This window comes from Colius striatus, chromosome 2 (assembly GCF_028858725.1).
Source record: "Colius striatus isolate bColStr4 chromosome 2, bColStr4.1.hap1, whole genome shotgun sequence".
NCBI classification, from domain to species: Eukaryota; Metazoa; Chordata; class Aves; order Coliiformes; family Coliidae; genus Colius; species Colius striatus.
Window position 1 is genome coordinate 20,345,877 of NC_084760.1, and position 19,083 is coordinate 20,364,959.

Genomic DNA, 19,083 nt, shown 5'->3' on the forward strand with positions numbered 1-19,083 from the left:
CCACTTCTGCAAGGGATTGTGTAGATTCATCACAAGCAGATTTCAGTGCTATTGAGAACATCTGAGGTTACTTGTTGAGTTTCCCGACTGTCAGCACTCCTGCTTACTCTGGTCTTTGTTAGTGTGCTTGGCTGTGATACATGTATTCTTGGCATATGAGTCCATGTTTTCTGGTTAATACAGCTGTTGACATTGATCTTAACTCTCAAAGGTTTTGTGGTTTGTTTGGTTGGGATTTTTTTTCATTGAATAAGAAGAAAAGGTTCTAGTGGAAAAAACAAACCAAAAAAAAAAAAAGGTGGTTTCCCATCATTGAATTTGGATATATACCAGAAGCATACACTGTACTTACATATTTTGAAAACGTTATCCTGGGCCCCTTTTTTCCCCTTGACCAAGATAACAGGTTTTCATGTTTAGCAGTGATGAAGTGAGTTGCAGACAGGTTCAAACAGGTCATCTTCACCTTTTAAAATTGATTCCTAGAAACATAGTTGGAGGAATTGAAGGATATTTGCAGGAAATGAAACAAGTTTCTTTGACACCTGTACATCTTAATTTACTGCTGTGGCCTCTACAATAAAAACAAGTACTCTTAAGGCAAGGTGACAAGCCTGTGAAAAACATACATCTTGTTTAATGCAATATCAGACTGTAATACCACACGAGGATGAGTTTTAATTCCTTTTGTCAAATAGCTTGATGCAGTAAATTCACATTACCTAGTGCTAACGTGTTTTCTACCCTATGAATACAAGTTATCTTACCTGAAATTTCGTTTTCTGCAGTTGCCATAGAGTCACCTGTTTCCAGGCAGTGCTCTGATTTCCTGCTTTTTGTTGAATAGTTTGTAAATGCTTGGTTTATAATCGATCATAAGAATGGCCATAATCTTGCCTCAATTAGCCAAGAACACTCAGAGTCACTTAACTATAAACAGATTTGTTACAACTAGTGCTTGTTCCTACTCCTGGGGTGATTATTGAGCTAGTTTCTGTATCCCTATATTATGAATATTTCACTAAATTGAATGGTACACTGGCCCAAACATTGGCACCTTGTTAGCATGATCCCTATCATGTCTGCAGGTTAGTATTTTAGCCGTTACTGCTTAGACATGGTTTGACTAGAGTAGTGTGGATGAAGAAAACCTGATGAGTGTGATGTGGGACAGACCTCTGGAACAGACTTCCATGTGAAGGCAAAGAGCAAAGATACATGCTTCAATGGGTTTGTGAGTGAAGGTTTACGCATCTTTCTGCTGTTAGATATCACTAGTTTAATCCTTCAATTAAAATACCAGTATATCCAAAAGGTATTATTTGTAATTGTTACTCTCAATCTGAAATAAGGTAAATGAAAATCTACTGAAATGGAAGCAAATAGGTAAATGTCCATTTTAGTTTAGTGATGGGCTTGGCAGCATGAGGTTAGTGATTGGACTTGATCTTGAAGGTCTTTTCTAACTGTAGTGATTCTATGATTTTTATAGGAAACAGTGTGATCTTTTGGATGAATTATGAAATCCTGATAACATTTAGTGAATCTCTGACATCATTAAACTTGACATTTGTCAGAAAGAAACTTAATGTCTATGCTGGCTATGTAGTATTAATGAGCACTCGAATGCAACTTTTCTGTAAATGAACTTTTTTGTGATGAACCAATGAAAGTTTAAGAGATGATGTCATTGTGGAAAGGATAAATGTGATAGATATGATCATATATATACCGTCACTAAATCTTTGGTTTCCTTCTTTCCTGCTTTTTTACCAGTTATGAATAAAAATTATATTTTTTTAAAATATAACTTGTATTATATATGAGTTTGTGTATGCACATGCAGAGTATTTTCTTGTCTGTGTAGCAATCAAAGCCAAATATTTCTATTTGCTGACAGACGCACGTTAAGAAGCAAACGTCATATTCTGAGACAGTCTTCCACCTCCCAGCAATTCCTCACATTTACTTGGGGTTTTATCACCTCTTCACCAGTGAACTTCAGTTTTCCTGTCAGTCTTTCAGATACAGTAAACTTTCTGAGCCAAGGATCTGAAATCACTTCCTAATTGGACAGTACTGTTTTGAAGGTTTGTAGACTCCTTTCAGATGCTTTGGTAACTGTGCAAGCAGAGGTTGTTAGCTCATTAGCAGTACTGCTAACTGAAAAACCAAGGGAGGTCAGTGAGGAACTTGAACTCCAAGCAAAATTTTATACTGGTTCTTCAGAAAGTGGCATTTTTTAATAATTTTCAGTACTGGATACTCCCAGATGTCAGTCTTGTCCTATAGGTGTTCTGCGTCACAGTACAGAAAAACTCTAGTGCTAAGAGCACTAAAAGAAACAGAAAAAAGGATTGCCTGCTGCTGATCTCTATGTCTGAGAACAGAATAGCAGACATTTATCATCATTAGTAAGTTCTAGGACTGAAGAGAGGAAAAAAAAGTATTTCCTCCTTTCCAGAAACTGTGAAGATACAGAAAAAGCTTCCTTTTTGCCAGTTGCTCCAGCTAGGCTGAGCCACTCTCTCAAGAATACCATCATCTTTCAGATAGACAGGGATAGGTAATGAATATTTCACTTGGTGGTGACTTCATTATCAATTTCTTTCACCCCTACTTACCTGTCCCACACCATACAATATGTTGCACAGCACTGATGTTTTTTCTCTTTGGATTAATCCAGGAGAGCACTTCAGCATATCTTGAAGTGCCTTGTTGAATGGACTTTAACACAGTAGAAGCTACAAAAATCTTTATTGTCAAAGAACTGCTTTATTTTTCTTACACAGTGTAGCAACACAGTTTTCTAGGATGTTAAATTCAAGGACAGCTAGAGATACGTTCAGAAATAAATACAGCCTTGATATTTTTGGTGAGTTTTGCTTTGTTTTTGTTTTCTGGTCTGAGTAAATCTTCATGCTCTGTACTTTCTCTTTTTATGATGAAAGAAAACCAGAATTAAATAAAAGTATATGAACAACTTTCAGATTTGTCTTTCATCTAATTGGTGGCAAATTTATAATATTATGGTGGATGTGCCAACTAGGAGAGGAGCACTACTGAAGCTTGTCCTCACAAACAAGCAGGATCTGGTTGAAGTGGTGAAGGTTGAGGGCAGCCTTGGCTGCAGTGACCACAAGATGGTGGAGTTCAGGATCTTGTGGGCTTGAAACAGGATATGAAGCAGGATCGTAACCCTGGACTTTAGCAGGGCCAACTTTTGCCTTTTCAAGCAATTACTAGGGGACATCTCATGGAACAGGGTATTAAGAGGATAAAAAGGCCCAAGATAGTTGGTCTCTGTTCAAAGATCACTTTTTCCAGGCTCAGGATCATAGTATCCCAGCAGGTAAGAAACCAAGCAAGGGAGCCAGGAGACTTACATGGTTTAACAGGGAACTGTTGGGCAAACTCAAGTGGAAGAGGAGAGCCTATAAATCATAGAAGGAATGAATGGCCACTTGTGATGAATATAAGACTGTTGTTAGAGGATGTAGGGAGGAAACTAGGAAAGGTAAAGCCTTTTTAGAGTTGTACCTTGTAAGGGAGGTCAAGGACAAGAAGGGCTTCTTCAAATACATTGCAGATAAAACTAATGCTAGAGGCAGTATAGGCTCACTGATGAATGAGGTGAGTGCTCCGGTGACAGAGGATACCGAGAAGGCAGAGTTACTGAATGCCTTCTTTGCCGCTGTCTATACTGCTGGAGACTGTCCTCGGGAGCCCCAGACTCCTGAGGAAGCCAGGTCCCTTCCAGCCCTTTAGATTCTGTGATTCTGTGAAATCTAAGTGTAATTTTACTCGGTCTTTGCTCACTTTCTCCTTTGTTTTCTTGTTAATTCTCTCTGGTTTTCAGTCAATTAGATAAGTTTCCTAAGGATACATGGCTTATGCAGTTGTGCTCTTTCTCTGTCCTTTTCTAACTTTATGTACCATAACATTCATATCTTTTGGGTATGTTCAAGCAAATTTGACAAGTACAAGTCTGAAAGGTATTGTATTCATAGGATCATAGGATAGTTCAGGTGTGAAGAGACTTTGGAAGGTCTCCAACTATGGAGACAAGACTGGGTTATCCTACTCTAGGTCATCCTGCTCTGGCAGGGGGGTTGGACTTGGATGATCTTTTGAGATCCCTTCCAACCCTTAAGACTCTGTGATTCAGAGACTTATCTAAGTGGTTCTTGAAAGCCTCCCAGTGAATACAGGGCAGGGCATATCTCTGGCTAACTTGCAGTACTGCTGTGCTGTACTCTGCTGGGTAGGAAAGCTTTTCCTTCTACCTACTCAAAACCTTTCTTCTTTCAGCTTTTCCTTATTGTTTATCATCACTTTGCACACCTCTATGAAGAACCTGACTATGTCTTTGCATAGGCACTGGAGAGCTGCTGTTAGATCCCCCAAAGCTGTCTCATATCCACAATAAACAGGTCCAGTTACCTCAGCCTCTTCTTGCAGGATGTCTGCTTCAGCCGCAACCATCTTGGGTGGCTTCTGCTGAACTCTTCACACATGGTCAATGTCTTTCCTCTTCTAGAGAAGGGGGGGGAAAGTCTGGACCCAGTGTTCTAAATATGGACTAGTGAATACTGACTAAAAGGTATGGTCACTTCCCTACCTTCCCTTTATGTTTTTTAAATAGGCAACTTGATAGAAGCTAATAGTCTTTAGGAACAACAGTAAAAAAGCCTGAAGTATGAATGAAACTTTAGATGCACGTTGCCTTTTGAGATGTGCCCAACTTGACAAGATCTTCAGCAGGACATCTAGCCTTATGGGACCTCATGGAATCTCATCATAAGAGAAAAATCTTTAAAAGACTAGATTTTAAGAATATGGATGCTTTCAGTAGTTCTACAATGTAGTAACAAGTTGTATGTAAAAACAATTTTTTGTGTGTTTTCAGTCTGTAGCATGACAAAAATTGATGCTTTCCCCTTTGGAGAAACAATGAATACACATTTTCTGTTCCATTTCATACTATTCCTGATTTTACAGATCTCTGTCATTTGTTTTTGACTTGTCTTTTAGAATTCTTCTCCAGTGTTCTTTTAACAGCAACTAATCTTGCCAGAGAGCCAAAGTAGTTCAGCTTGAGTTAATAGACTTCTGGTGATTTGAGTGTAGACAAATTCAATTCATAACTGTCTACTAGAGATAATATAGACATGTAGATGTGATCCACATTTTTCTTACAGGTATTAAATTCATCACTGACAGGGGCATTGCTTAACTTGTGTCTGTTGTAACAGGAATTACTTCTTTATCCTCCTGTCCTGCTCTAACCTTAGCCAGCAGCTAAGCACCATGCAGCCACTCACTCACTCTGCCTACCCCTCCACCCCCAGCAGGATGAAGAGAAGAATTGGGAAGAAAAGTAAAACCCATGAATTGGGATGAGAACAGTTTACTAAGTAAAGTGAAATCAAATATAGTAACAACAGTAATTAAAAATATAATAAGAATTAAAAGGATTATAACAAATAAGTAAAAATCAGAGATTAAAAAAAGGAAAAAAAGAAAATCAAACCAATTGATGCTCAGTGCAGTTGCTCACCACGCAATGACTGATGCCCAAGCAGTGATCTGCCCCTCCCCACCAAATGCCCCCAGTTTTGTACTGGGCATGATGCTCTATGGTATGGAATAGCCCTGAGGCTAGTTGAGGTCAGCTCTCCTGGCCATGCTTCCTCCTAGCTTCTTGTGCCCCCCTCCAGCCTACTCACTGGCAGAGCAAGGGTGAAAAGCGGAAAACACCTTGATGCTATGCAAACACTGCTGAGCAGTAACCAAAACATTCCTCTGTTACCAACATTCTTTTCAGCACAAACCCAAAAGATAGCCGTGTACCAGCTACTAGGAAGAAAACTGGATCACAGCCTAAACTGAGACACCTCTCTGAATAATGCTAACTAGCTGTGTGAGTTAATGAGTATGTGTGCCTACACTGGAGGGATGTTGTTAACAGATAGGTAAGTTTCTGGGTGAATGCAGTGAGCTACTGGCTAATTTTTCAGGGCTTATGGCTGATTGTGCTGTCCCAATAACCTCTTCTAACTCCTGTTAGTTACAGAGTGTTTTCACTTGTAAATTACCTGTCATGCTACCTGTGTCCCAGCTCCTGTCCACCTGCTCTGGCATGGAGTCCTCCTAGAGCTGCTGGCAGCTATCAGTCCTGCCAGTGTGCATCGAAGAGGCATGGCTGTTCTCTCCCTGGGGATGCAGGGAGGTCTCCGGTCTGGTCCTTCCCTCATAGACTGCAGAGGTCCCCATGGTAGCCTCCATCTTGCCCTACCCTTTTACTTCGTCCTACACACTACCAATATCCGTTCTTAAATAGTGATGGCAGAGGTGCCAGATTGGCCCTTAAAAAATGAGTTTTCCATTTAAAACATTCTTCCATTCATTTTTATTTTTCAGAGTACTATATAATGTTGCTATGCATAGTACTACAGAGAGGCAAGAGTTTGGTGCTATTGCAATTGAAAGTCTCTTCCATTAATGGAAATACATCATTCTTTAAAAGGACTTGCCCTTGTAACGGGAGCTTATGCGGTACACCTCGTAGTTACCAGCTGTCTTGTGGAAGATGAGGTGAAAAGGCCACCGACAGATCGGGCACTCATGTCTTTTGTTGGACCAGTCTAATATGCAGGAAAAGCAGAAAATGTGCCTGCAGCAGCTCAGAGAGGCTTTCTCATTAATGGTGTTCCAGCAGATTTGGCACACTGGGTCCTCAGTAACATCTGGTGGTGTGGCCTGGGACACTTGGCTAGTTGTAGCAGCAGAGAGAGAGGTGCTGTCTTCTGCCAAGACCTCCTCCATCTGCATCTCAAACTGCAAACAAGAGATACAAAGCTCATGACCTGCCGTGGAGACACCACTTGCAGGAAGCAACAAAGCCATGCAAGTCGAGCACTAAAACATTGCCCACTCTTCCTTGGAGCTGTGCTCATGCTGCCACACACACCAGGGACCATCCTGGGGCAGAGGAGTGACACCAGAAGTGTCTTTGCACATCCCTTCTGTCAGGGCAGGTAGCGACTGACCTCTACAACTCGTGCAGGCAGGAGAAGAATAGGCAGGAAAACAGTTCCTGGCCTCAGCCACGGCAGCCTAAGCCTGGGGGTACAGCAACAGTTCCTCAGGCCCCTGTCTGACAGATCTCTGTTCTCTCAGGAAGGAGCTTATGGAATGCAGATCTTTTGTCCTCCCCACACCTGCAGATGTCTATCCAAAAGGTAGAACAGCACTGTGCCCCAAAAGGATTGATGTCATGGGCATCGTAGTGACTGGTGACATTACAAAGCTTCCAGGGACCACACCCAGAGAGACAAGCCCTCGGGAACAAAGCATTCCCAGGTAGCTGTCTCACCACACTACCTCACTGTCCAGCAGAGTCCTGTTGCTGTTTTTTCCATATAAATTTGGACACCAGGTTTCATTGTTAATATCCAGCACTACATTCTGGTTTAGAAATAAACCATCTCAAGGTATCTATTTTCCGTGGCTGACTTTGCAGGTCGAGAGAGGTGATCTTTACACATAGCACTGGTGAGGCCACACCTGGGCTAATGCTCTCCAGGAGGAGAGATGGACATACAGGAGAGAGTCCAGCAAAGGTCTACAAAGATGATGAAGGGACTGGAACATCTCTCCAGTGGCAGAAGGGCTGAGAGCGGTGCCTCCAGGCTCTTCAGCCTGAAGAAAAGACAAGACACCAGGGGGAAACTTTCTCAATGTGTATCAGTACCTAAAGAGAGGGTGCAAAGAAGACAGAGCCAGGCTCTTTTCAGAGACATCCAGTAACAAGGGGCAGAAACAAAAACACAGAGGCTTCTCTCTGAACACTGGGAAACGTTTTTTTACTGTGAGTGTGACCAAGCACTTCTACAGGTTGCCCATTGAGCTTGAGGAGTCGCCCTTCAGGAGATACTTGAAAGCTGTCTGGCTGTGGTCCTGAGCTCCTGCTTGAACAGGGGAGGTTGGAACAGATGTCCTCCAGAAGTCCCTTCTCACCTCAACCATTCTGTGATACTGTGACTCAAAGCATATTCATGCAAGTTTGGAAAGCAGATGCAGTTGGAAGATTTGAATATTTCTGTATGCTACTGAAGATTCAGGTTTGCCTCATGATCCATGAGGCTGTTATAGAGAGTATAAAAATTCAAGTAATTTTATCAAATATTTATTTTTAAGTAACATTTATAAGTAAGTTAACATAACCTACTTAACATAACACCACCGCATAGTTTTTGTTACCTTCAGGAGATTAATGAATAACTGCACAGAAAACTAACAACCAAAATAACCCCCAAAAACACATGAAGGCTGCAATGAGTTAAATGTTGGAGTAAAGCCAATTAAAGTCCCACAGGTAGTCTCACTCTTGGTAAATCTGCAAACTCTTGTTCACATACTTGGAATGTCTGAAAAGCCCGGCTAAAGTAGTCTTTCATTGACTACTTTTATTCTAAAACTTCCATGTACTTACTCTCAGTCAAAAAGAAACCAAGAGAGTGGGAAGGGGAAGAGTCACAGTGGCTGGTAAAAGTTTGGAAGGTGGAGAGTTTGTCTCAAGCTTTATTTCCTCTAAACTACAGGGAAATAAAGGGGTTTAGTTCCCTTAAACCACATAGGCTTATAAGTATCTTCAGCACCTCCTCATGGAAAAAAGAGTTTAATAATGTTTAAGGCTGTCCTGGGTTTGAGAGAGACAGGGTTTCCCCAGACGCTGCAAGGGAGTGTGGCCAGGCTCTTGGCTACCGTGCTGAGGTCACGCGCAGGATATCGGGGCAGCTGCCAGGGTGTAGCTGCACATGTGGGAACTGCGTCTGTTCTGTTGAGACTGAGTGTTGGGCTGCCGGCAGTGACAAGTGACACCAGGCATCGCTCCCTTTCCGTTTTCCTTTGTTGTTGTTATGGCTGTTTGTTCTCTCCTTGTGCTGTTCTGTTAAATTGTCCTTAGCTCAACACAAAGCTTCACCTTTTCCTCATGATTCTCCTCCCCATCCTGCCAGGGTGTGTTCTCTGATAGGGTTTGAAAGAGCTTGTATCTGTGGCTTCTGAGATCTCTCTGCTGGTGCAGGCAATAAATAAATAATATGATCTAGAAGAGGCAGCATAAACATTTATTTACAAATCCTGACGTCGGCTATTATCTTACACATATTTTTGCTTACACTTGTAAGTCAAAGAAACAAGTATATGTGTTAACAGCTGTCTGTCACTGTTTTACTCTCCATCATCCTTGCCTTCGAACTCCATATTTCTCAGACCCACATGCTTTCAGCTATAATTTGGTTATAAATTATAACTTATTATAAGTATTGACATTTCCTTTGCTATCAGTAATGACAGTGTGGCGAATACAGGTTTTTTGAGTATTATCTGTACTATCAGGAAGCTTTCAGGCACTGTATTAGATCATTTTTTCAGGGTAATAAATTCAATTGTTTGGTTTTATTTGTTGCTTATAGAGCTTTAGGGAATAAAGAATTCAAAACTATTCAACTTGTATATATTTTGCGGTTGCTTTTGTAAATTCCATCAGATGTTCTACATTCCATCATTATTATTTTTTATATATATATATATAATGATTACTTACTGAATTTATTTAATGAAGAATATTTTAATGCAAGAGTTAATTTGTTGTTGTGGTTTGGCCCAGCTAGCACAGCAGCACCACAACAGTCTCTCACTCGATGCCTCCATTCACCCCCACCCTTGTTAGGATGGCGGAGGGCCCAGCGAAATAGGAGCAAAAAGATAAGCAAGGTTGTTGTGGATTGAGACAAGGGCAGGGAGGGCTCGCTGCCAATTACGGTTCTGGGCAAAACAGACTCTAGTACTCGACTTAGAGAGGAAAGTAGGAAAGTTTATTCTACAAGAAACAGAATAGAATAAAAACAAAAAGGGAGTAGGATGATAAAATTACAACCAGCACTTTAAGATCTCCCTCCCCCATCCCTCCTTTCTTCCCGGGCCCAGCTCACTGCTCCCGATATCTCTACCTCCTCCCCCCTCAATGGCTCAGGGGGGCAGGGAGTGGGGGATATGGTCAGTCTCTCACAGATGGGCTCTGCCACTTCTGTCTTCTCAGATGAGGACGACTCCTGGCATTCTTCCCCAGCTCCAACACAGGGTTCCTCCCCCAGAACACAGTCCTTAACAAACTTCTCTGGTGGGGGTTGCTCCCAACAACTGCAGCTTCTGTTGATACAGGGTCCCTCACACAGGACACAGTCCTTGGTGAATATCTCTGGTGTGGATTCTTTGTCATGGTTGCAGTTTCTGCAGTTATAGGGTCCCTCTCTCTGGACAAGACCTCTTCTGGGCATAAGTTTAATGAGCTGCTTTGTCGTGGGTTCCTCCCCACAGTTACAGCTGTGGATATTGGGTCCCTTCTTCAGGACACAGCCTCTTCCAGCCATAGTTTTAAAGAAGAAAATCACTGCCCCTGGCTCGGGGTCTGCCGAGAAGTGGTTGGGTCCTTCCCACGGGACATGGCCTCCTCCAGCCATAGTCACTGTCCCTGACTCGGGGCCCCCAATGAAGTGAATCGCTGCCCCTTGTCTGGGGCCAGCTTTAGCAAAATGAGTCTCTGCCCCTTGTCAGGGGTCATTATCAAAATGAGTCTCTAACGCTGATGCAGGGTCTTTAAAGAAATGAAAATATATCTCAGCTTTACCAGTTCTCTCCATAGAATGCAGGGGAGTCTCTGCTCCAGCACCTCCTCCTCTCTTGCATCACTGACCTTGGAGTCCGCATGGTTGTTTCTCTCACCGTTCCTAGACTCAGGTACCAAGACCTGAGAATTCCTCAAGGGCAGGGAGAGCTTAATTGCCGCTTAGGGTCCAGGACAAAACAGATGAGGTTGCTCTGCTTGGGGAAGAAAATGGAAAATAATTTAATGCAACACCAACTAAAGCATAACCATAAAACCCCAAAACATAACAAACATAAAACAACACAGAGTGGTACAATGATGAAGATTCCGACCAGCCCTTTAAGACCACCTTCTCCCCACACCTCCCCTCTTCCCAGGCTCAGAGCCCTGATCCCGGTGTTTTTATCTCCTTAGAGAGGCAGGGAATGGGGGCTTCCGTCAGTCTATTTCTGATGACTCCTGCCATTTGTCTCTCCTCAGGGCAAGTGGGCTCCATGCCAATCCTCCCTGCTCCTCCATGGGGTACCTCACACACCAGGCAGCCCTACACAGGCTGCTCCGACGTCCTTTCATCCCAAAGGCTTCAGCTCCTCTCTGCCTCTCGTGTGGGTCTGCTCTGCAGGCCACAGGCTCTCCAGCATGGCCTGCGCCATGGCCAACTTCTCACACAGTCTCTCGCCTGTCCGAATGCGCTCACCCGGAGCTGCTGGTGGCTCTCATGCCATGGCCCTCCATAGGTTGCAGGGTTACAACCTGCGTTCTTGCCACGGGTTGCAGAGGGACCTCCAGTCTGGCACTCCTCCTTCCTTCTCTGACTATGGGGTCTGCATAGTCACCTCCATGTTGTACCACTTCTACATCTCTTGCCAGCACTTCAAATTCCTGTCCTTAAATAGTGATTGCAGAAGAGCCAGATTGGCCCAGCCGGGCTGGAGGTTGGTCTGAAGCTCAGAGCTGGAGAAAAGTCCAAGAACTCTTTACAGGGTCTGCACTGCAGTCCTATCCCCCTGTTACCAAGCAAAAGAGGCTCCTCACTAAACCGTGACACCATTGCAGTTAGAATCCAACTTAATTCTGGCAGGTCACATTGACAAAATAGCATCAAGGTATGAGGATGTGATCCTCTTTAAAAGACTGATAGACTGAATTGTAGGCCTTCTCTGTTCCTGCACACATTGAGGTAATTTGGCTTCTGTTTCAGCTGGGGAAGAATTAGTTGAGGAGTACAACCTGCACTGAGAGGCAGAGGTGACAGAGATGTCTTTTTCAAAGACAGCAGTACCTTTCACCTGAGTGCAAACAGCACAGGTGTTCAGTGGAATTATTATAATGTGGAAATTTAACGTTTCTGAGGATGATAAATACCATGTCACTGATTGCTCTCTTTTTTAATATTTTGCAGAAATCGAAAAATTTCAGGGTTCTGAAGGCAAGAAGGAAGATGAAGAAAAGAAATATCTCGATGTTATCAGCAACAAAAACATAAAGCTGTCAGAAAGAGTTCTGATCCCTGTCAAACAGTATCCAAAGGTAATGTAAATGTAGTGTAGCACTTATTTAATCTTTCTCAAGAGAAGGATGAAAAATTCATGTGCTTAGTCATTTTTATTGACTCTCAGTATGCAGGCTTCACAGTATTAAAAAAGAAATCAACTAGAAATTAATCTCCTATTTGAATTTACCAGTTATTAGCTATTTATATGTTCTAACTTTTGTCTTGGGGCCTTCCAGAAAAGCTATTGAAGTGGATGAGAGATTTTTTACTTCAGGTAGGTTTCATAGCTGGTCCTTAGGCAAACTCTGTAGGTGTTTCGTTATAGTTGCTTTTATCATGTGTACTGTCTTTTTATAAAACAGAAGGCCAGTTAACAAAAAGATACTTTAGCAGAAAAAAGAAAAAATGTATCAATAATGATGAGAAGTCAACTTAAATGTGCCTCAGCTTCTTCATGTTGGAGTTGGAGGACTTTCTCTGGTGTAATAAGTAAGGATTACTGCAAACTACTACTTTGACATTGTACGTCTCTGTTTATAATATTCAAGTGTCTTTCAGCCACATACTTTCTCCCTCTTATGTTTCATTCTCCTCATTCTACCTATTATGATTCATAAAACCCTTCTTTTCTTGCCAAAGAGCTCAAATTCAGCTGCATCTCTGAAGTTGTAGTTATTACTTTACATGAAGGAAGATTTGTGTGTGTATGTGTAATGTTGTATTTTACATAAACAGTTGTTCTAATATTATTTAAACTGAAATAATAAACATGTCCGTATATGTCTAGAGTATTTTTTTTCTTGATTTATTTTCACATGGTATTGGGTTCAACATGAGCTTTGATTACACACTCATTTTTTTGCTTTATACTTTCATCAGTAAGAGCAATAAATTACAATGGGTAAAAAGCCTATCTAACAAAATGAAAGGTATAAAAAATTGAGACACAATGATTTCAGCTGACATTTATGTCCTGAGTAGTGAATATAAAACTGAAATAATGTAATCATCCAAATGGTAAAGACCTTCGTAATACACATAGCGCTATAGGGAATTACTTTCTTGCTGTATAACCTGAGGTGCTTTGACTAGATTTGTGGTATTTTATGTAAATGCTATAGGTGACCTGAAGTTCTTTTGTAAGAATGTAATAGTGCTGTAACTTTATAATGGCAGTGTGATAATTACTCAGAATGTTATTTGGTGAAGATAGTAGAATGAAAGACAAACTATTTAAAAGACAAGTGCAATAATCTATCCAATATAGTCTCTGAATATGATTAAATTAACCTTCATTTACATTAATGAGCTTGTTATATTAATGAGTATTAAAAGACATAAAACATTTCTATTGGTTTTGAGCAGTGACACAAAAGAAAATCAGTGCAGTGAGAATGGAATACTTATTCAGTAATGCAAAGTACATGCTTGGAAAGTTTCTGTAGTTGATTTGCTAGTAATATTCTGTACTTGGCATGGAATTATTCCCAGAAATGCAGGTTTCCTGCTAACATCCAGTAACCATCCATCAAGGGTTGCATTTGCCATTTGCATTTGCCAGACTTCTGATTCCTGTAGTCTAGTGTGTTACCTTTTCTTAATGAATTGTATACATTAGGATAGTCAAAGACTATATAGTTGTTGCTTCAGGTGGCTTTATAAGTAACCAATAAATATAGAAATTGGTTAAAAAAAGACATTAATTTTATATATTTAGCAAAATATGGTAATAGGAACGGTTAAGAGAATTGCTGTATGATCTCACCTGAGAAGAATTTATATTTGAAAGACCAGTTTTAAAAAGTACTCATTCATTATTTGCTGATAAGCTTTTTTGGTCAGGATTCTGTGAAAAAGTTGTCCAAGAGTATAAAACTTCGGGAAAAAAAATCTGACAGGTTAAAAAAAAGCAACAATCACATGATTTACAAACTACTGAGAAATGAAGTCAATCCTTTCAAGATATTTGCTCTTATTTTAACTACATGTATAAATATAAATTGCTATAAGGGAACCCTAGGCGTATTAAGGTCTGTAGGTCCTTCAGTGACAGCAATAGAATCACAAGCAGCATGTTAAGTTTTGAGCAGAAGTAAACTTAACACAAAAGGTTCCCAGTGGCTAAAGAAGTGTCAGAGTAAGTATTGTGACATTGTCTCTACTTGACTGTCTGTTGTTTGGTTTCTGAAACTGCTGGTGCAGACAACAGGAAAATAAAATCAAAGACATGATTAGCAACAGCTGTCTTATGTTACCAGCACTCTTAAAGATACAGGCCTCTCTGCTGTGAAACAGAAATGTAAAAAAAGAGACAAGGGGGTAGTTCACCTGTGATCTTTTGTGAGGTTAATTGTTTTAAATCTCAGGAACAAGGAAGAGAAGCATCTCATTTACACAAACTCTTCTGTACAGCAAATCTTTTTAATGCCCTAAAATTTCTTCTGAAATAGTAATGCAGTGTCTTGTATGTGTTGATCCTTCTTCCTGTCCCATAGTGCTTTTTCTTTACTTTCATGATATGTGGATTCCAACTAAGGCAGACCAACAAAAATAATCATACTTTGGCAGATGTTTCAATATTTCAGCTTTTGTAGCTGTTCAGTTTAAAACTAGCATGAAAATACCCAGGACTTGTTCATAAAGATTTTGCCATTTATCAGTTGGTTGTAGTCAAATAAATCAAATATGGGAACACAGTGGTTTATTTAAATAAAGAAAAAAGAAGGAAGAAGCAAACAGAAGTCTGACATTGTCTTGTTGCTGAAAAACCGGAACTACAGTTTAGATGCTTAATGGGAAACTTACATTTGCATGCCAATATCTAGATCTCAGAGAGTCAGTTACTATGTAGGCTTAGGGTCAAAACACTCAAACAAGTATAATTTATAACCTTCAGTTATTGTGATAAAATTTTTTCTAGAAAACCTTGGATTTTCAAAAAGTATTTTCACATGAATTACAAAACAGAACTTTTTTTTTTCTTAGTTACTATCTTATTAGCTCCCCAAACCACTATTATATGTTAAAGATGAAAAAACCCAAGTCAGTTCAAATACATAAATTTAATAATTTCTTCCTAGTTCTTCTTTCTAGAGATTAAGTTCTTATTTCATTAAATCTAGGTTTGAGTATTTATTTTCCTTCTGGTCTGTCAACAAGTAAATTAGTCTAAATATAATGGAAATAACATGGACAAATTCAGAGCCAAAATGCTGAGTGCAGTTATTTAATTGTATGGCTTTAAACTGAAAGAGTGTATATTTAGATTAGCTGAAAGGAAAAAGTTCTTTACCATGAAGGTGGTGAGGCACTGGAACAGGTTAACCAGAGAGATTATGGATTCCCTATCTCAGAAGTGTTCACAGAATCACAGAATCTTAAGAGTTGGAAGAGACCTTGAAATATCATCCAGTCCGACCCCTTGCCCACAGCAGGACCACCTAGAATAGGTCACACAGGAACTCATCCAGGTGGGTTTTGAATGTCACCACAGGAGGAGACTAAACAACCCATCTAGGCAGCCCATTCCAGTGCTCTATCACCCTCACAGTGAAGAATTTTTTTCTTGTGTTTCTTTTGAACCTCTTATGTTCAAGGTCAAGTTGGATGGAGCTTTGAGCAACCTGCTCTGGAGGAATGTGTCCCTCCCCATGACTTGGGGGTTGGAACTAGATGGCCTTTAAGGTCCTTTCCAACATAGGTTGAATTTGCACATTCTGGAAAAAAAGCCAAACTGCAGTTAATTGAAGAAGATATTTTCTAAGTTACTTAGTTACCAAAGACTGGGAAATGCAGTGAGGTTGCATATGATGATACATGGAAATAATTAACTCAACCTTTTTTTGGTGAGGGACAGAAATCAAGACAATGTCTTCTGAGCAAAAGATGGTGCTTAATAATTTTCTAATGACATGATTGTTAAGATAGATAGATGAGATAGAACAGGGAACTGGTGATTTTTAAACGAAGTAGTAGAGTTTAAAGGTTATCTTAGCAACTTGCAAAACCTACTGTTAAAATAATTATTTACTTCCTTTGAAACATTTTAAAAACAACAAATTTAATATTAAAAGGAAAAAACCCAAACTGGGCACTTTAGAATTACTGAAATTCTGCTGTTATAGTCTAAACTGATCAAATATGTTTTAAGTGCAGAATCCGTGTGAACTAATCAGTTCTTGAAGTTGAATGTACTGTTTCATCTTACACAAGCACTCATGAAGACTGTTTCTGCCTCTTGAGGCTGAAGAGGAAATCTGTTTTGTGTCTCTTCAGGCTTTTTTCTCTGTTCAAGTGGGTTACAAAGTCACTTCAAAGTAGTCATTACTGTAATTTATAATAACTCTCAACTAAGGTTAGCTAAAAATTTAGAAAATTGCTTATAAAATAAGATACTAACACAAAAGCTAACGCTCTGCATTGATTCCTTTGCAATAGACTTAATAATGAGGTAGGAGGTAATGCAGCTCATTGTGCTAAGGAACCTCTTTCCATACATCAGTGTCTTGTCATTAGCTGTGAGGTCTGATTTGATGTTTTACTGATGGCAATATGATGACAAAAGTTTTCTCTTCTATGGCACAGCCTTTCCTTAGTTTGAATGTGTCCTTATATTTAGCTCCATGCTGTCTCCAAACTTGTCCTACTCGGAGATCCTACATGCCTTTAAAAGAGCCTTCTATTTCTATATGAAGTCCAAGAGTTCAGTAGTTACTAGGGAAAATGACTACATAAGATGCATGATTGCCTTGCTGTGTTTCCCTGTGACAGGCTGGGAAAGTGTGTGACCTCCTCAAAGGGGGCACAGAGAAAACCTGGGCCAGATGCTGTGACAGGGACATACAAACAGCCTTCTCTAGAGCCAGTGAGCCCCAGAGAAGTGTGACTGTGAGTCTCTCTGGACCAGTTACTTTAGTGACTAGCATTTGCTCCCTCCTCCAGGTTGTTATATGTAAGGTTTTGTGATTCAGTTGCAATCGAACATGGATTTTGGTATTTCTTCTTTCTCAAACTTCCCACATACAATCACAAATCTTTAAAACATAATTATGTGTCTCTTCACCTTTCTATGGTGAAGAAAGGAATTTAGATTGAAAACGTTCCCTTACTTGCTGAGATGCAGCTATTTAGCCTAGGGTGTGTTTGACCTCAGCCGTCTTTCCTACTTTCTTTTCACTCACATCAAGCAAACAACAGAGGTGATGCTTTCATATGATGAGCACATAAAGAATATGTGCTAATTTTGAAGAGCTCTGTTTCATAACAATCTCTTTCAGAGAGTGATTAGACTGTATGTTTTGTTTTATTAAAACTTACTAAAAGTGTGTCTTGTTTTCATCCTATATAGCCTAGCAGTAGCATCAATATCTCTTAAGAACCCATTACAATCCTGTTCATTTGATAGATTTAGGTTTTCAGTTAATAGCAGAACCACAGATTTATTCAGAAACCACTGTGTTTCCATGGCATGGGATTGGTAGTCAGAAGGAAAATAGTACAAACTGGGAGGAAACTATACCCTCCCACTTTTAGTTCAAGAAATGTATCATCGCATAGTGCTGTCACTCAAATGTTTTTTAAAAAACCTGGAGAGGAGGCAACTCTTCCATCACTTTGCCTAGATATAAAATAATAGATTTTTTTACAGCAGGATAGATTTAGAACGGGTGACTAATATAGCAAAAATATGTTTCCATCTACTTTCTGAGATCATAATCCTCTTATCTAGATAAGGAGTAAGTAGCACTAAGGTGAAAACTATCAGATATTAATTATTCTACTGCAAGAAATGTATACCATGGCATACATAGCATGATTGCACACCATTTGCTCACTAATCACTGGTTTCCAAGCTGACAGAACATCAACTATGTGATGAGACAAACTGTTTATTGTTTATGTCAATTCAACAAGAGAGAATTAAGTCTTCTTCAGCTGGTTATTTTTAACCAAGGAAAATTCACTGGAGCAATGGTTAATGAAATCTAAGAAAAGTTATGCATGGCATAGAGAATATTTCAATAATGATAATAATAATAATGAAATGGAATTTTAGAAAGTAAAGATATATAGTTTTAGTTTTGAATGAGCTATTTCTTCATCATTTATTCAGAAACAAACTTGTGAGAAGAGAGAGAAAATAAATTTCTTTCTGAAAGATAACAATTTTTTACTCCTTTTTACCAGCAAGGAGTTTTTTCTCACTTTCTGTCTTTTTTCTCTTCTTTTTTTTCCATATTTTTGTTTTTCTGATGTACTGACAATCTTGTTTCAGGTTGAGTAAAAGAGAATCAAGTCTTGGACTGCTCATTATCACATTGCTTTAAATATTGATTTTCTGAATGTGTGAAGACAATCTTTGGAAGAAATAGGAGTTTTTGTGTAAGCTGTAAAACTTTAGGTCAAATGCACATTAACTAGATACTGTAAATTAATAGCTTTATATATAAATAAAAAAGCAGATATAAGACCGCATTTTGTGTCATGTCCCAATGTGATGAAAGGTAGTGTTATTTTGTTTTGCTAGTTGTCAGACTTGAGAATCTGCATTCTCAAGGGTTTCCAGTGAATTTGTCATGTTTCCAAAAATAATCATCATACTTAAATAGATGTGTTATCTGCAGATTTCTAGGGTATTTAAGTGATTTTACAGACATCAGAAAGCACACCAATTTTTTGCTAGATAAATATGTTCACATATGAAGCTTATAACACTTGTATATGATGACTATAGTGCCAAAACTTCATTTAACATGTACCGTTTATAAAACTCTCTGCTTACTCAGTATGCTATAAAGATTTTATTCATGGGAACCTCAGTTCTTTTCCAGAAACCCCTAATACCATGTCTTGGAGTGATTAGCATGTACAGCAACTCTTGTCTTCAAACTTAGAAAAATACACATTTTAAAAT

The 19,083-nt window shown here is 39.6% G+C and overlaps 1 protein-coding gene across 1 annotated transcript in view; it reads left to right on the top strand.

The window, feature by feature from the left end:
* KHDRBS2 (KH RNA binding domain containing, signal transduction associated 2) overlaps window positions 1–19,083 on the top strand; it is a 358,378-nt gene that overhangs the window by 64,737 nt on the left and 274,558 nt on the right. Inside the window, exon 2 of the mRNA XM_061990173.1 lies at window positions 12,078–12,205. Within this exon, the coding sequence (XP_061846157.1) occupies window positions 12,078–12,205 (128 nt within the window). The remainder of the gene's footprint in view (window positions 1–12,077; window positions 12,206–19,083) is intronic.